General features: G+C 63.6%; 1 protein-coding gene across 2 annotated transcripts; it reads right to left on the bottom strand.

Annotated features, from left to right (window-relative positions):
* Positions 1-67: 67 nt before the first annotated feature.
* LOC108539421 (plexin-B2-like) lies at positions 68-17,733 on the bottom strand. 2 transcript variants are annotated; one of them, XM_017888112.1, is made up of 3 exons: positions 17,639-17,733; positions 4,668-4,720; positions 68-523 (listed from the first exon to the last, which is right to left on the bottom strand). In XM_017888112.1, the coding sequence occupies exon 3, from the start codon at positions 508-510 to the stop codon at positions 127-129; it is 384 nt and encodes a 127-aa protein (XP_017743601.1). In that variant the 5' UTR covers positions 511-523; positions 4,668-4,720; positions 17,639-17,733; the 3' UTR covers positions 68-126. The 2 variants fall into 2 exon arrangements, with proteins under 2 accessions (XP_017743601.1, XP_017743599.1); XM_017888110.1 differs by lacking the exon at positions 17,639-17,733 and adding an exon at positions 10,280-10,493 and having other exon boundaries at positions 188-523.
* Positions 17,734-17,740: the final 7 nt, after the last annotated feature.

Here is a 17,740-nt window from a genome sequence, read left to right as displayed (position 1 = left end):
TGGAGGGGGGGTCGCCGGGACCCGTGAGCTCACCGGCCCCACGTGCCACGCCTCGTCATTGCTTGCCACGACAGGACTTGTGCGCGGTGGCGCATCCTCGTAGGAACAGGCGGATGGAGATGTTGCTCAGGCACGGCAGGGCGCAGGAGCCCTTGAAGAGGTCCCGCACTCCACCAGGGCGACCAGGCGCTTCCTGGGAGGGTCGAGCAGCAGTAGCTGGTTGACATTGTCGGTCATCTCAGCCTCATGGCACTGGCTGGCCTCGATGGGCGGCGTGCACTTCTTGTTGTCCAGGGCCGGGCCCGTGGCCACCTGCTGCTCCAGCTGCAGCTTGGCATCCAGCTGGTAGAGGGCATTCACCGCCCCCAGGTACACCACGCCTGAGGCCTCGTCCACAGCCAGGTGGTTCAGCTCTCTCTCGCTGCGGAAGAAGTCCAGCTTGCGGGACCTTAGGCTGGCAGCCGCGCCCAGCAGGCCCAGCAGGGTCAGGGCCCAGAGCCGCAGTGCCATTGCCCCCGGCACCCTGTGGGAAGAGTGAAGGGTCAGGGGAGCCCCAGCCCAGAGGACCCCCCATCAAATCCCTCTTCGGTCCCTGCCCCAAACGTCAGAACATGGGACAGAGAGGATTGTGCCACTCCACGAACTGAGGAACCTGGAGCTCCGCCCCTTCCTGCTTCACACCCCCGCCATCCTCAAGATCTTGCTGGAGACCACCTCCCAGCCCTCCTCAAGGCCACCTTGACCAACCACTGGGGCCAAGGCACTGCCACTGCCCGCTCCAGGATCCCTCCCAGAGGTGCTCACAACACCAGCAGGCCTATTCCCGAGGCAAGGAGTCGACGCCCCCAGAAAGGCTCTCAGGTGCTCACACACATGCCCCCTGACCTGTGACCCCAAGGAGCTCCAGGTGGTCGGGAGGCACTGGCCCCAGCGCACAGGCTCAGGCTGACAGACAGACCCCTGGACGTTAGAACAGGCTGCTCACACATGGGGCGGAGGCAAAGTACACGGGAAACTGGAGGCTCGGGTGAGAGCGAGGGGTGAAGGAAACGGGAAACCGGAGGCTCGGGTGAGAGCGAGGGGTGAAGGACACGGGAAACTGGAGGCTCGGGTGAGGGCAAGGGGTGTACTGTGCATACCCCAGCAAGTGCACATGCTGTTTACAACTGCCCACCAGAGCCCCAGGCAGCCTGACTGCCCACCAGAGCCCCAGGGTCCCTGACCGCCTCCAGGCCCCCTGCCCTGGTGCAACAGTGGAAGCCAGCAATCACCAAGCGATCACCCACCACTCCTCACACTTGGCCCATGCCGCCCCCAGGGCAGAGCCTCTGATGTGGACACAGGGGAGGCAAGAAGGGGACCTGGGAAGCCGTGAGCAGCTCCAAATCCACCAGGTCTCAGAAGGGGAGGCCCCCACGTCTGCGGGCTGGACAGGCTGTGTCCATATGTGTGTGTGTAACTGAGCACGTTTCGGTGTGGTGTCTGTGCCTGGGTCCGGCCCGGGTCCGGGTGGATGAGGGGAATGTGTGATGTGACAGGTGAGCTGCTGAGGACCAGGCTGAGTTAAGGGTCTCCCAACAGGATGATCCAAGGCCACCCAGGACATGCGTGGTCCTCCCTCCTTCCTTCCCTACCAAACTCAGGTGCATCTTAGGGGCTCAGACACAAGCGGCAGACAGGACCCTTCTGCCTCTGAGCTCTTCCTCAGGGTGGTCCGTCCCTCTCACGCTAGGGACCCTGCTCCATCCTGGCCAGTGATCCCTGCATCAGCCTCCCCACCAGTGCCCCCTCCTCATGCTCCCAACCACCCCCACTCCTGGGCCCACCGTCATCTTCCCTGAGTGCACCAATACTGGGGGCTCCCAGGTATACAGGGCAGCCCTGCCATGGCAGGTGCCAAGGGGGTCCAGACCTGATGGCAAAGGGTCACGAGGGATGCAGGCCCTGGCCTCCCCCACCTCCCTGTGCAGGCCCACCCCGTGCCTCCAGAGGGACTGCCACACCCTCTCAGGCCATCGCAAGTGTCACCTCCCTGCATACGTCTCATCCCTTCAAAACGCAATCCTCTTTCTCACCACCTATTTGAAAGTTCTGCTGGGCCTGGTGGCTCACGCCTGTAATGCCTGTAATCCCAGCACTTTGGGAGGCCGAGGCAGGCGGATCACGAGGTCAGGAGATTGAGACCAGCCTGGCCAACGTGGTGAAACCCCATCTCTACTAAAAACACAAAAAATTAGCCGAGCATGCTGGCACCCGCCTGTAGTCTCAGCTACTGTGGAGGCTGAGGCAGAGAATCGCTTGAAGCCGGGAGGTGGAGGTTGCAGTGAGCCGAGATTGCGCCACTGCACTCCAGCCTGGGTGACAGAGCGGAACTCTGTCTCAAAAAAAAAAAAAAAGTTTTAAGTGTGGAAAGAACAAGTCACAAAATGCAAATGTTTCCACAGCCCTGTGTCTCTGACGGCCAGGCTGAGCCATGACAGCCTTGTGACCCATTTCTCAGGTGAAGAAACTGAGGCACGGAGTGGAATTTGCCCAAGGCCACACCGTGGGCATGGGTGGGGCTGGGATTCTGACCTGCAGTGGGAGCAGCTTGACCTCTGACCACTGTGTTTCTCCACCCTTTGACAGCCCCCCGGCCCCTGTGGCCTCTGTCCTCCCAGGAGGGCAAGGAAGCCCACTCTGTTGCTCTGTAGCCAGGGGAGGTGTTTCTCCCGAGCCTCAGCTTTGGGTGAAGCTGCATCTACTGGCACAGCCGCCCTCCCCCTGCCCGTGGCACCCGGTTCTGACTGCCCTCACGCTTCCTGAAATCTCTTGACGTGCGACCAAGATGCAACCAACCGACAACATCTGAACCATCCCAGGGCCGGCATGAGTGAGACAGGGCTGAGTGAGACAGGGCTGCACTGGCCTTCCTGCTCCGTGGGGACGCGCCCATCAGACAGGCAGCTCCTGCGCGGCACAGAACCCCCTCCCTGCACTGGGGATTCAGTGCTCAGCTGCTGCCCAGCTCCTGAAGCCCCCTGCCCAACCCCTGGAGCCCTCAGGTGCCCACGAGCGCAGCAGCTACTGGGAGAGGTGACCACCCACAGGCTAGGGAGTTCCTGGCCACTTGGTGGCAGAGAGGCTGGGCAGGGCCAGGGGACCCCAGGCTTCACCCCGATAGGGGTGATCAGCCAGAAGATGCCGGCTTTAGTGAGAAACAGGAAGATTCTACAAGCCCACGGGAACCTCTGGGCGTGATCTTGGGGGAGGGGGTTCTATGCCCAGCTCAGCCAGGTTCCCCCGCTGTGGCTCAGTGGCCTGTCCGGAGAGGAGAGGAGGGTACAGAAGTCCCAGGCCTCCAGGAGAGGCCCGTAGGCAACAGCTCCAGCCCATGGCCCTACCAGGGAGGAGCAGCGCCTGCCCGAAGGCCCCCCAACCCCTGCCGCGCCCCTTTCCCACCCACGGCCATCCGGGGGCAGGTCCCGCAGGCCCCCGCCTTCTAAGTGCACCCAGTGGCGCCAGCGGGGGCAGGCAACGACCAGGCCCCTCGGCCCTGCGCCCAGGCCTGCTGCCCTCCCCTGCCGGCCTGGCTCACCCGGCCCTGTGCAGCTCCCGGGAATGAATGGAATGCAGCCGGGAAGGGAGTGCGGGGCGGCGTGGGGCGGGGCCCACGGTCCCCTTGGATCTGACCTGGACTGCGGTGGGGCAGCCTGGAGAACCCTGCAGCGCCCCCAGCCCCAGGAAAAGCAATGGCTCTGGGCCCCCACCGGCCACCCCTCACCCGTCCCCATCAACTTCCACCCAGGCAAGCGACTCACCCACCCACCAGGGCTGTAGGGGCCCCGGTGCTGGAGGAAGGCTCTCCTGTCCCTGCCAGGGGCTGGCACACCATAAGTGCTCAATAAACACCACTGTGTGCCACCAGGGAAAGCCTGACTCGGCCCGTGCTCCCAGGGCCCCGCCGGCCCAGGCCTTCCAGGGTGGCAGGTGCGGCTGGGGTGACACCCTACAGGTAGCAGCTGCCTTCTCGTTCCTGGACAAACAAGGCCTCAGGTGACCTGCCTGCCCAGGCCCAGGAGCAAAGGGCAACCCACCGGACCAGCAGCAAAGCTCAGGCAGTGCAGGAGGCGCCCGGCACAGCCAGCTCCGCTTCCTGCTGCCTGTGTTCCTGGAACAGGAGGGAGGGCTGGCGGCAGGCACTTCCTGTTTTGAAGCCCTCCTGGGACCCCCACTTACGGGGCTGGCGGGGATTTCCTCAGGCCCTCTGGTGCCTTCCTCCTGGCTGAAGCTTGGAGGGGCACTTTAAGGAGGCCACACCGACTCAGGCTGCTGCTGGCCCACCAAGCGTCTGCATGGGCACCCCCATCACCACATCTCCAACGCCCAAATTCCCAGCCCTAATGTCCCAGAACCCGGTGCCCCAGTCTCACTGCAGACCACTCCACCTGAGCGAAAGGTTGGCCTCAGAGAACCAGGGAGGCCTCACAGCGTGCTGTGGGCAGGGAAGCTCCCTACTTCCATCCAGGCCAGGCCATGGGAGGAGCAGCAGAGTGACACGTATGGTTGAAACCTGGCTGGACAGAGGCTTGCAGACACCACATAGCAATTCTAGATACCTCCAGCCTCCCTGTCCACATGGCCCCAGCCACCCACTGCCTTTCCCAGATGGGGTGCAGCCCCCTCACCGAGGCTCCAGTGATCCAGCTCAGTTTCTGCTCCAGGCCAGCATCGAGATTCTCTAGGAGGCAAAGGAGAGATGCCGGTCACAAGAGAAGCCCCGCCAGCTGTGGAGCTCCCACCTCTGTCCCATGCTGGCGGGGGCTGGGGGAAGAAACAGCCCACAGGACCCCATCTGGCCTTTGCCTTCTCTGGCTCCTGCACAGCCCCTTCCTCAGACACCTCCAGGGCTCCTGGCACTCCCCTCTGTCAGAGGCTTTCTGCCTGTTTAAACTAGGTATGGCTATTACTTTGCTTAAAATAAAAGTTGCTTTCTGAGGTCTGGCGCAGTGGCTCACACCTGTAATCCTAGCACTTTAGGAGGCCGAGGCGGGCGGATCACGAGGTCAAGAGATGGAGACCATCCTGGCGAACACAGTGAAACCCCATCCCTACTAAAAATACAAAAAAATTAGCCAGGTGTGGTGGCGGGCGCCTGTAGTCCCAGTTACTCAGGAGGCTGAGTCAGGAGAATGGCGTGAACCCGGGGGGGTGGAGCCTGCAGTAAGCGGAGATCGCACCACTGCACTCCAGCCTGGGTGACAAAGTCAGACTCCGTCTCAAAAAAAAAAAAAAAAAGTTGCTTTCTGAAAAATACACACACCCATGACCCCGAAATTTCACTTACTAGCTGTGTGACCTTGGGCAAGTTACTTAACTTCTCTGTGCCTCATTCCCCATCTGTGGAATGGAGAGAGAATAGTAAGCTACCCCCAGGGGTTTATAAGGACTAAATGAATTCATTCACAAAAAGTCTCAGGGGGTTTATAAGGACTAAATGAATTCATTCACAAAAAATCTCAGAGTGTTACACTGTAGCATTCAGCAATGCTTGCTATTGTATTTTCCTTTGCTATTGTATCTTCTAGTTCTGGATAAACACCCACTATACCCACAGGGAGGCACAGACCCAGGGTGCTTCTCGGCATGGTTGGCTTTAGCGAAAATGTGGCAGCCACCCAGCATCCCACCAGAGGATACTGTGGAAGACTACATGGTAGATGCACGTGTGTCTGTGCTGACTCTGATAGGGAAGTCTGAGTGCAGGGTTTGGCCCCATCCATCTCTGAGAGGCTCCAGAAGCCCTCAATCCAAATTCAAAATAGTGGCCGGCTGCGGTAGCTCACGCCTATAATCCCAGCACTTTGGGAGGCTGACGCGGGCAGATCATGAGGTCAGGAGTTCAAGACCAGCCTGACCAACATGGTGAAATCCCATCTCTACTAAAAATACAAAAATTAGCCAGGTGTGGTGGCGCGCGCCTGTAATCTCAGCTACTCGGGAGGCTGAGGCAGAAGAATTGCTTGAACCAGGGAGGCAGAGGTTGCAGTGAGCAGAGATCATGCCACTGCACTCCAGCCTGGGCAGCAGAGCGAGACTCCGTCTCAAAAAAAGAAAAGAAAATAGTGGTGAACTTTGGGAGCAAGGAGGAGGCCACTGCACTCCAGTCCAGGCTGGAGTGATACTGTCTTAAAATAACACACACACACACACACACACACACACACCCCCCACAACAAAACAGTTCAAGGAACTTGGACTACACCATGAACTGGCCGGGTGTGGTGGTGCAGCCTGAAGTCCCAGGTACTGAGGAGGCTGAGGCAGCATAGCTTGAGCCCAGGAGGTTTAGGCTCCAGTGAACTGTGATTGTGCCACTGTACTCCAGCCTGGGCAACAGAGCGAGACCCTGACTCTAAGATTAAAGCAGAACACAAGTTTAAGACTATATTTACATATTGCTTGTCTAAAAAAACCTGAGCCAGGCACGGTGGCTCACACCTGTAATCCCAGCACTTTGGGAGGCTGAGGCGGGCGGATCACCTGAGGCTGCAGTGAGCCGAGATGGTGTCACCGCACTCCAGCCTGGGGAAAGAGCAAGACTCTGTCTCAAAAAAAAAAAAAAAAAAAAAAAGGAAAAGGAAAGAAAGAAAAAAAAGAAAGTAGGCTCCACTCTGCCTCAGGACGTGACTCTCCAGGCCCTCAACAGCCACCGCCACAGCCAAGGTTCAGCTACTGAATCCTGCTCAGGCCCGAGTCCACTCCAGCCTGGCTAGGTTGGGTGCCAGCAAAGCGCGTCCTCCGGCACGGCCAGGCCCCGCTCTCCTCCCGCCCCACTAGGATCCTCATGTGCCCTGTGCAGCAGGACCCAGGGTTGGACACGCAGTGACACCAGCAGCGGGGAGGCGGGAAGGGAGGTGAGCGCCACAGCTGTGCATGGATTGTGCTACCGTGCTGCACAGGTAAGGGTTAACCCAGCCAAAGGGCTGGGGGAGGATGAGGTTTGATAGGCAGAGAGCGTCCTTTCGACCTGAGACTCAACAGCGCCTTTGTGAAAAGGGCAAACTCCTCTGGCAAACTCAGAAGCCAAAGCATAGGGCAGCACCAGGCCTCCCAAGAAAGCCGGGACCCGCTGGGACTGGAGTGGAGACTGAAGCTCCTGATGGAGGTGGCAGCCATGGTGGTGGCATGGTGCCCCCAGACCTGCCACCTTGAAGGGACGCCATGCCAGCCTGTGTGCCCCTGTGCCCACTCCCTCAGCCTCCTGCAGCCCCCAGACTTCTCCCTGCAGCACACCCCCAGGCCCCAGCCTCCACCAGCCCAGGCCCTGGGGTTGGGGGGATCAGCCAAGGTCAGGGGAGGCTGGCCTCCTCCCTGCCCACCCCACACCCCCAGAACAACCTCCTCTGAGAGATCAATCCACTCAGGAAGCCAGAGGCAGGGCCCATACTTCAGTCTCCTGGAGGGGGCTTCCTGCTGTCCTCCTCCCTGGCCCTCACAGTGGAGGAAGGCCATGGATTACCCCTCCCAGAGAATACAACCAGGATCCCTCCACCCTCAGCCTGGGGCCCTTCCTGGCCCAAGCCTCCTCTGCCCGGCCTCTGGCTTCTCCCACCTCCATCCATCTTGCCCTCAACACTGAGCCAGGCTCCATCTCCCCCTCACAGGATTTCTGCATAGCTATCCCACAAAAAGGAGTTTCTTCCTTAGGTGGCTGTGGTCACACCCGAGGCTATTGCACGCAGGGACCTCAAGGCCTGAACTCCAGAGCCAGACCAGTGAGTTCACACCCCAGCTCTGTCACGTTCTGGCTGGCTCACATGGGCCATTCAGAAAGCTGCTCTGTGCCTCAGTTTCCCCATAAGTAGTCTGGGGGTCATTATGGCACCCACCTCAGAGGGCTGCCTTGAGGTTGAGTGGGTGTGGAAATCTTTACAGCTGTGCCCACTCAGAGAAAGCACCCAGGGAATGCTGCCTCACGACATTCCCAAGTCTGTGTTCACTGTGCTCCCCAGAAAGCCCCTGCCCATCCTTTAGACCCCGAGACAGCCTCTCCAACCCAGCCCCTGAGGGACCGGCCTTGCTCTGTGGTGTGTGGTCTTCACCCACAGGGCCTGGCCACACACCCCCACCCCCCGCCCCAACAAGTCTAAACACTGGATCTGGCCACTGGGCACCTGCCGGTCCAAGCTCAGTGAGCCAGGAAGGGGTGGCGACATGCAGGGGCGGGAGCTAGAAAGTACACCTGCCCCCTTAGGTCACCCCCAGGCCAACAGAGCAGAAGGGTCTCCTCACCCAATCAGAACTCCGATGGGGGCCAAGGGCAGCCCAGGGATGCTGGGCCTCCCCCCTCTGCCCTAGACAGTCTGGGAGGGAGCAGGAGCTGCTTGCTGGCTGGGTGCCTGTGGCCCCCTCCTCGGGTCCCCTTTTTTTTTCTGACCAGCAGCCCCAGGCCCCTTGTACAGGCTGAGTCTGTCTCCCACCCCTCCCACCAGGTAAACGTAAACAAGAGGCATCTAAGGGGGAAGGACAGAGCCCTACTCCAGATGAAGCCAAGAGTGGGGCTTCCAGGTCCCCAACTCCTGCCAGCCTTGGTTCTGAGACCGCCCCAAGTCTTGGCTGCACTGGGAGACGGTTCGGCGGGGGGGCTAAAATTGGGGGTTCTCTGCCTTTCAGTATTTTCAAGCAAACAGACTGAGCCATTCTTTTCTTTTCTTTTTTTTGAGACAGAGTCTCACTCTTGTCACCCAGGCTGGAGTGCAGGGGCACGACCTTGGCCCACTGCAACCCACGCCTCCCGGGTTCAAGCAATTATCCTGCCTCAGCCTCCCGAGTAGCTGGGACTACAGGTGCACGCCACTACACCTGGCTAATTTTTTGTATTTTAGTAGACATGGGGTTTCACGGTGTTGCCCAGACTGGTCTCCAACTCCTGAGCTCAGGCAATCCGCCCGCCTCGGCCTCCCAAAGTGCTGGAATTACAGGTGTGAGCCACCACACCCAGCCAGACTAAGCCATTCTGAATGCTAAAATCAAACCAGCACAAAGCAGTCAGGCCCAGTGGGAGGAGGGGCCCAGCTTGGGGGCTGCTCTTGGCCAGGCCAGGCTGTGGGCTCTGGCAGGGGAACCAGAGAGGGCAGGGGCCAGAGGAGGGGGCAGAGGAGGTGCATGGGCACCGGCCAGACCGGGGCCAAGATGGGGACCCAGGCATCAGCAGCCATGGAGAACTAGGACAGCTCAGGCCTAGGCCTGGGAGGACGGGAGGGGTGACATGAGCACGCAGGGGTGCTAAGGCTGTGCGGCCCTCCAGGGCTCAAAGGACTGGGGTGGGCACAGGCCCTGCACTGGGGGGCACAGGCCCTGCACTGGGGGACCCCGGTGCGGGGGCGGGGGAAGCAGCCTCCACAAAGTGGGCAATTGGCGGCCCCAAGGCCAAGACGCATCTGACAGCGGCTGTCCCCGAACGGGGAGACAGGCGTCAGAGAAGCCAGGGAGCCCCCGCAGCCAGCAGCCAGAGGGCCGGGCCAAGGCTAGCGACACACGCAAATCTCCAATTAGCCCAGAGCGCTAAACAAATCAGAGGAAACAAAACAGGAGCGCCGGCGAATCCCAGCCTCCGCTGTTTTCAAAACAAGCTCGAGGGGGGCGCCGCGGGGCGGGGGCCTGGGGGGTCGGCAAGGACCCCGGCCGCCCCTCCCCGCAGCACCACGCCCGTGGGTAGACGCGCGGAGGGACTGGTCCGAGAGCGCGCGGGAGACCCGGCGAGGGCGAGCCCGGCGCCGCCACCCAGCCTCACCCGCCGGTGACCCGGGCCAGAGTTCAGCCCAGGAGGCGGGGGCGGCCCCCCGGAGCCAGAGGGGCGGGGAGGGGTGCCTCCGGGTGGGTCTGCGAGCCCGGTACCCGGCCAGAGCCAAAGGCTGGCACCCCGGCCTGTTCCTCCCGGACAGACCCAGGTGGCACAGCCCCTCCCCCGGGCGCCGGCGCCGCCAGGCTCCCCGGAGGGCGCAGAACGGCTGCCTGGGAGCCAGGGGCAAAGCGCGCCCGGGGCCAGGAAGCGCGGGGACTAGGCCCGGGCCTCCTCGGCGCCGCCCACTGCCCCCCGCAAGCCCGAGCTCCGCAGCCACCTCCCGGGGACTCCAGCGCCCCGTCCGCCCCTCGACCCCGCGCACCTGGAGGGAGCACGTGGCCGCCTCTGGGACAAACCTCACCAGGCCGGGAACCCAGGGGGCGGGTGGGAGCCTGACCCGAGTAACAATGACGGCGGCGGCGACAGGAGACATCGTCCCCGCGGGGCGCTCACCTGGTGTCAGGCACACCGGAGCGCGCGAACGGCCATTACCTAGGTCCTCCGGGCCGGGGAAGGGGCGCGGGGAGCGGCTCCGCCCCGCCGATGGTGGCTCCGCCCGTGCCCCGGTCGGTCTCAGGGCTCGGCCCCTCCCGGCCCAGCTGCCAGTCATGCATGACCCTGCCCAGAACAGCCTCCCGCAGGACTCTGGACCCAGGGTCAAGGCCAGACTCACCCGGGGCAAAGGCCGAGCGCTCCCGGCACAACCCGACCTAGGAGCTGGGGTGGGGCGGGGCGGGGCTCCAGGGACACACTGACGTCGCGGCCTGAGCCTCGCGTCAGCGTCTACAGCCTTCCCCGCTGGACTCTCGGCCGAGGACCCCTCCCAGGTGGAGGCCGTCGCACCTCTTCCCCGCCAGCCTGGTTCCAGGGCAGGGCTCCTTCTTTGGGCCAGCCTCCTCTGCAGTCTGGGCTCTGGGTCCCAGCAGGAAAAGTCACCCTGGCTGGTGGCAGCGACAGGGTCACCAGCCCAGGATCCTGGGGGTGCCTCAAGAAGCCCCAGCTCCTCCTGTCACCTGCTCCAGCCGGGTTGGTCACAGGCCCCACTGGTCCACACCTCCTGATGCACCCAGGCCACCTGGTACCCAGGGCCTCTGTATCTAGCCCTGGCCCTCAGGCACCCCCTGAGCTCACCTGGCCATGCCCAAGGGGCCCGCCCCAGCCCCCTGCCTGCCTCACCCGCCCCAGCCCCCTCCCCGCCTCGGTACCAAGTGCAGCCCCTGTATATGGTGGGTTCCCTAGACCAGGGCCACAGGCTGCCCTCCCATCCCACACGCAGCTTCGAGGCCCTCCTCAGCCTCCTCTCTGGCCACCGCCCACTGGCGCATCTGGAGGATGGTCCTCGCCAGCCCTGACAGAAGGTGGGATCCAGTTGGCTATGGTGCCCTGTCCCCACATGCGCCAGGCCTGCAGAACCACTCTCCTCAGCCATCCCTTTTGGGGTCCCAGCCCCCATCCTGTCCAGCCTGGGCACGGCTGCAGCCCCCTCTTGATACACAGCGGTCCTTCGGGTCAGAAATCTGGGCAGCGCAAGGCACCCACCGGTGTCCCTGTGCTTCCTGAGGACCTCCTGCGGGAGGGGCGGGCACTGCCAGGCGCTCGGGGCACACACATGAAACTGGTGGCCACCGCAGGAACCACCAGCTCATCAGGACAGGACGTGTGGTCAGACAGCTGGCGGCCACGGAGGGACTCTCATGGGATTCTGGGGCTCAGTCACTTGGAGTCTCTCCTGAAAGGAGGCCTCCCGGCCCACCGGCGCCCAGCCCCACCGGCAGGCTCTCCTCTGAGTGGCCCCCACGCATCTCCCCCTTTCCAGTTCAACCCCACAGCACCCAGCTGCTCAGAGACCAGGTCCTGCCTGGATGCAGCTGGCTCAGGACCAGCCCCCGCCCACAGCCCCCTTCTCACCCCTGGGGTGGGTGTGGGGGGTGGATGGGTGAGGCCCCAGCCAGTGAGCAGTAACCAAGGCCTGTAATCTCCCCGTCAGCCTGTCAGAGCCTCAGCGGTCACCCCAGCCCCGCCTCTCCCATCACTGCTGAACCCCACAATTAGCTTGGGGCGCCGCGCCAAGCCTGTGTGCCAGACACCACTTGCACACATGACCACACATGTGCAGACACACACGGCTGGGTGCTGCCGGAAGAGCTCTGCCAACAGGGTCTTACCCCAACACCCAGAACTCATCCCCAGTACAAAGAGCCTGGGAGAGATGCCTCAGGCTGGGGCACTTGGGTTGAGAGGGGCAGTGGGTGGCTGGGATCTTGGCAGTGGGGTTCTCAGAGCCTGGCATGCCTGGAGCCCCGAGGGAGGGGCCGTGTGTGGCATGGGGAAGGGGGCAGGGGCAGGGCTGTCTCAGCAGGGGAGAGGGGCTGCATCTGCCCAGGATGACTTGGGGGTGGCATGGGGGAAGGGAGGGCAGAGGTAGGGCCGTCTCAAAAGAGGAAAGGGGCTATGTCTGCCCAGGATGAATTGGGGGCTGGTGAGGCACAGGGTGCTGGGCAGGATCTGGGTCCAGGCCAAGGGTGAGCCGCCCCAGGATGTGGGCTGGGCCCCACAGGGGCAAACACTCAGGGCTTTGGGAGGCCAGAAGGACCGGGATTTCCCAATGAGGAAATGCCCATCTCAGAGTGGGGGCAGGACAGTGAGTGGGAGGTGAGGCCCGTGGCCGGCGCTGTGTGGGGAGGTGGGTGCCCCTGGAGGTCAGGTCCAGCCCCTTGCTCCACGCGGGGGCTTGCTCTGTTCATGGTGGAGCTGAGGACTTCGAACCCCCCAGGGACTGGTCAAGGGTCACTGGGCCCCAGGTCTAGATGCGGAACTGGGGGACCCACCGGCGAGCTTTGCTGGGCCTGGGTGGCCTGCCTGGGGCGCCCCGCCTTCCCGCCCTCCTCCCTAACATCCTTTTCTCCTGAGGTCCCTCAGGGTGGTCACCAGATCAGGCCTGGTGCCAAGATGGGAGTGGGGAGGCCAAGCCCCTCAGCTCCCCTGGCCAATCTCTGAGGCTGAGAGGGAGTGCGGGGGCCATGGTGGAGCACCTCCCTCCCACCACCTGCCCCTCGCCCCTGTCAACTGCTGGCTCCACTTATAATAGCTTCTCCCCCTCGCTGGTGGGAGGGAGGCCCTGGTGTCAAGCCGGTGAGGCTGGAGCAGGGCTGGGCACAGGGCCTGGGCTCAGCAGTGTTCTGTGCCCTCCATCTCCTCCAAAGCAGGCCCCAGCCCTGAAAACACACCTGGCAGGGCTGGGATCCACAGAGTCCTCACCTCCTGCTGGTCCTCAAACCCCATTCTCCATGGCTAGGTCCCTGAAAGACTTGGATTACCCCCAAGCCCCCCGCCATCCCGCCAAGCTGTGGCCCCCATGCCACCCTACCACCTCTGAGTCTCACAGGCCCAGGCCTCCCTTGCTTCCCCCAGAAGAGACCCCCCATGCTCCTGCTTCTGGCCTGTCCTCAGAGCCCCAGAACTCACCTAGGTTCAAAGCCAGACCCCAGCTGAGGACGGAGCATGGGCCCCAGGCAGGTGCAGTGAAAATCACAGAGCAGGCTCCTACGCCGGGCACTCATGCGGCCTGAGGCATAGCCCCCTGGAATCTGCCTCAGCCTTCAGCACCCCGCCTCGGACCAGCAGGGCAGGCAGGTTCCTCCTCTGAGAAGCCCTCAAAGCTGCCTGGAAGGAGTGGGCAGTGCCCCCAGCCACCAATCTGACCGGTGGTCCAATCTGTCTCTGAGCAGGTGGCATGCTGGCTCGGGGGGTCCCAGACCACAGCAGAAGGTCACCTGGGAAGACAGCCCCAGCCCTGCACAGGGCTTGTGGGCAGGAACCGTCCCAGCCACGGGGCAGATGCCCTTGCCTGGCCCTTCGGGGGGCCGTGTTCACACAGGAGGCTTTCTCAGAGGTGGACACCAAGCACTTTTCCTCTTTCTCACTCTTGCTGTGGGGCCCAGCTGGCGCAGCATCGGGCCCAGAGGTTGGTGCTGGACACTGTGACTCTACCCAGGGCCCCCCTAGGGAGGCTGCTGACCAGCTGTGCCAGAGGGGCCAGGGGTCCTATCCCGAGGGCCCAGTCCCTGCCCCTGATGCTGCTGCTGCTGGCAGAGCTGGGGGCAGAACTGGGGCAGCACCTCCCTCTCCTGCTCCAGGCCTGGGCCAGGACTCAGCGGGCACTGGAATGAGGAACTATTGGCTTTCAGAAGCCAGGAGACCTCAGGGGGCTGAGGAAGAGAGCCGGACCTGCCCCCAGGTGCCCTGATCCCAGCCCAGGGCAGTCTCCTCCCTCACCTAGCCTGGGACATGAGGCAGCTCAGGTGTGGCCTCGGCCAGTCCTCGGGGGCCACCCCCAGGGAAGGCCAGCAACCATAGTGGGCCCTCGGTGTGGGCCCGCCTCTGGATGTGAAGGGCTCCAGGATCTGGGCTGCAGAGGCAGGACTGTGGGAAACAGAACCCCCAGCTCCTCCGCCAGGCCAGCCCCAGGCTCCTCCCCAGACACAGACATCCCCAGGGGGTGGGGCAGACCTGTAGCACCACCAGGGGCAGCCTGCCCCACCATCCCTGGCTCCACTGGGCCTGGGGCCAGTCACTGTCACAGGTTCCTGAATTTCACAGAGCAGGGCGGATCCACTGGGGGGGTGGGGTGCCAGTGTTCAGGTCCAGGCGGCAGGGGCCCAGCCAATCCCTTCACACACTTGGTCTTCAGAGAGAAGGCTTCTGAGCCAGGAGGGCCACTGTGTCAGGGCCTGGCTTGAGGCCACACCTGTGGCTGGGGGAGCCCAGAACAGCACAGGATCCTCCCCTGGTGGGCAGAGAGAGGCAGGGGTCCTTACAATCTGGGGGTATGAGAAGAAGCAGGCTCTGTGTCAAGGGATGTGAAACCACGGAAAGGAAGAAGGTGGAGGAACCTCGTGTAGCCCAGAAAGAGGGAAGCGAGGGCAGCTGCCCTCCCTGGGGCCCCAGAGCCTGAGCACCCCCCACCAGCCGTAGGCTCTGACCCACACTCCCCATCCTGTAATTAGTCAGAGACCCAGTCCCACCCCACCCACAGCCCCACCCCAAACACAAACAGCCACTACCCCTAAGGGAGGGAGGGGCTCTGCCCAGCCCCAACCCCACCGAATCCCCCACCCCCAGAGAACCTGGATCCACCTCACAGAAGGGAGGTCAAGGCTGGGGGGCCCCTTGCTGGCCACTGGGTGAGTTCTGAGCAGCTCACCACCTCATCCTCAAACCGCATCCAAGGAGGGCTCTGGGTACAAGAGGTTCCCCACCAACTTCCAAGGAGGGCAGCCAGGCTGCAGCCAGAGGGACAGAGGCATGAGCAGAGTGAGAACTCCCAGCTCAGGGGAAGGCAGCCCTCGTGGCAGAGGCCTGGCATCCAAGTGCCTGCCTAGCTTAGAGAAGGCACAATATGAGGGGCTGGAAGACACAGCCTCTCCCAGCCAGTGCACCCCTGCCCACACCCATGTCCCGGGGGACCATCAGTTGTGGCTGACACAGCATGAGGCAGGGGGCAGGACATGGTGAGAATGGACGACGTCCTGGGCTGGGAGGAGGACTGTGCCATATGGGCCCTCCCCAGCACCTTCCAATCCAATCTCTTCTGCTCCACTTCCCTGGGCCAGGGCCAAGCCCCTGGGCTTTCTGCACTTGGGGCCAGCTGCCGGCTCCACCTCCTCGATGTGGTCCCCATGCAGGCTGCTGGGCACACGCCCCGGGTGCACACACAGCATGGACCCAGAGGGCCCAGCAGCCACAGCCCTGGGCACACAGTGTCGCAGATGACTCCTCACACAGACCCTCACAGAGACTGAAGGGGCTTCAGTCTCCCCACCTGCGGGATGGGCTCACAGGCGCCATATCCACCGGGGGTTGTAGGCGAGGCCTGGCTGTCAGAGGGGCTTGGAGGGAGGCTGATCCATTAGTCAGGAGCTTAACAGGGAGTCAGTTGGGGCAGGAGGGCCCCCTGAGGAAGACCCCAGTGCCGTCCCTAGCAGCCTGGCCTCGCTTCTGCCTGTTCCTCCCTGGCACGCATAGGTCACCGGCACAGGGTGTGTCCCTGAACTTGGGTCTGGAGGGTGCCTCAGAGGCTCTTCAGACTACCGTTGAGGCTTCTCGGGGCGAGGGGGTCCCTGGGGAGGCCCAGAGCTCCTCCCATCCCATGGTCTCCCCCAGAGGGGCCTGGGCCCACTGCAGGCTCAGCAGGGCCTGCTGGGGCCAACCTTGGGGCCTTCTTCAACCCAAAGGTGACGCATCTCCTCCCCGCCCAGTCTGGGCAGCTGCAGTAGAAAGTGGCAGAGCTGCCCGGACTTGCCTGTCCTCCTCCTGGGGCCCTCAACCCACGGCCCGGAAGTGGATCCCTCTCCCACGCTGCAGCCTCCCGCTTCGGGTGACTGGACACGGCTGGATAATCCAAAATAATTCCTTCTTGGCAGGCAGCCGGTGGGGAGGGGACTCACATTCCAAACCCTTGTTTTCTCAGTAACTTCCCTCTACTGGGGCAAGGAACCCCTGGCCAGACCTCAGGCCTCCCAGACCCCCCAGACAGAGGTGGGCCCCCCATAGGAACCTTGAAAGGACTCAGATGTGGCAGGCCCACCTGCTTGCTCCTCAGTCAGCTCCGGGGATTTCTATGCAACATGTAAAAAGCTGACTCGCCACAAAAAAATGCCTGCTGGCCCTGCCCTCCGGGGGACCCTCACCTCTGCGCAGGAAAGGGAGGGCTCCTCCCACCAGCTGTTCAGCTGTTCCGTGCCAGGGTCATCTGGGCATGGGGCAGGCTGACAGACCCCAGTTCCTGGCAGCCTCGCTCTCCCACCCGCAAAGGGCTCCTGAGGAAGCTCAACTTTAAAGCCTCGCAGGCTGAGCGGAGCCTCCAAGCAAGGGCCGAAGTCAGACATTAAGTGTGGGGGGCGGTCCAGGGAAGGTGGGGCCCAGGGAGCCCTCCAGGCCCCCCGAGACCTGCCGGGTTTGGGGCCCACCCTCACCCTCACCCTCACCCTCACCCTCACCCCCTGTCCTGACTCTGCCACAGCCCACAGTGGGCAGACAGACCCCTTTCTTCCTTTCCCAGGGAGCTTCGGGAAGAGAAATCAAGGGCCTGGCAGGAAGCTCCAGGGCTCCCGGGCTCTGAGACCCCCAGATGACAGTGAGGCGGGCTCCCCAGATCTGCCGAATAGCCCGACCAGGGGCGCTGGCAGGGCAGGGGCTTCCTGCATGAGCAGGGTGCGGAGGGGCACGGTCAGCAGCGGGGAGGCAGGGCCCGCGCCACCGCTTCTAAGACTTTCTGTGTCTCGGGGTGTCCACCCAGACGCCACCCTGGGAACCGCGAGGAGGCCCAGGACGTGGGGTCTCGCCAGGTGCGGGTGTTCTCCGCCCTGGTCCCCCCGCGCCAAGCAGGCCCCAGGGGTGCGGGGACGGCCCCCGGGAGCTCGGGCAGAGCCAGGCTCCTGTGCCGCTGAGCCTGGGGCCGGCCCGGAGCGCCTGCACCGCGGGACCATCTCCGCTCGGCGCACGGAGCTCGGCGGCTGAAGAGTGAGAGGCGGGCGCGGAAGAGGGATCCGACGCGGCTCCGGAGGGACGCGCAGCCCCGCCGGCCGGGCCCGTCCCCGAGTCCCCACCGGGAAGGGCGTGGGGCGGGAGCTGCTCGGGCCTCGCCGGATGGACCGACGGACGGGGCCCAGGCCCCGGGAGCCCTCCGCGGAGCCGCAGCCGCCGCAGGTCCCCGGGCCCAAGCGCGGCAGGCCCGGGCGGAGCGGCGATGACGGCGAAGCCCCCCGCGCCCTGCGCGACGTCCCCCGCAGCCCAGTCCCCCGAGCTCGGTACCTGCACGTCCGCCGCCAAGGCTCGATGGCGCCCGGGCCGCGCTCGGCGCTGCGCTCTGGCCCGCGCTGCTGCCATGGAGACGGGGCCTTTGTGTGGCCGAGG

The sequence above is a fragment of the Rhinopithecus bieti genome, unplaced genomic scaffold (assembly GCF_001698545.2).
Source record: "Rhinopithecus bieti isolate Rb0 unplaced genomic scaffold, ASM169854v2 scaffold_17174, whole genome shotgun sequence".
In the NCBI taxonomy this organism is placed as follows: Eukaryota; Metazoa; Chordata; class Mammalia; order Primates; family Cercopithecidae; genus Rhinopithecus; species Rhinopithecus bieti.
The sequence above is the reverse complement of the archived record's forward strand: the minus strand, read 5'-3'. Positions and strand labels throughout refer to the sequence as shown.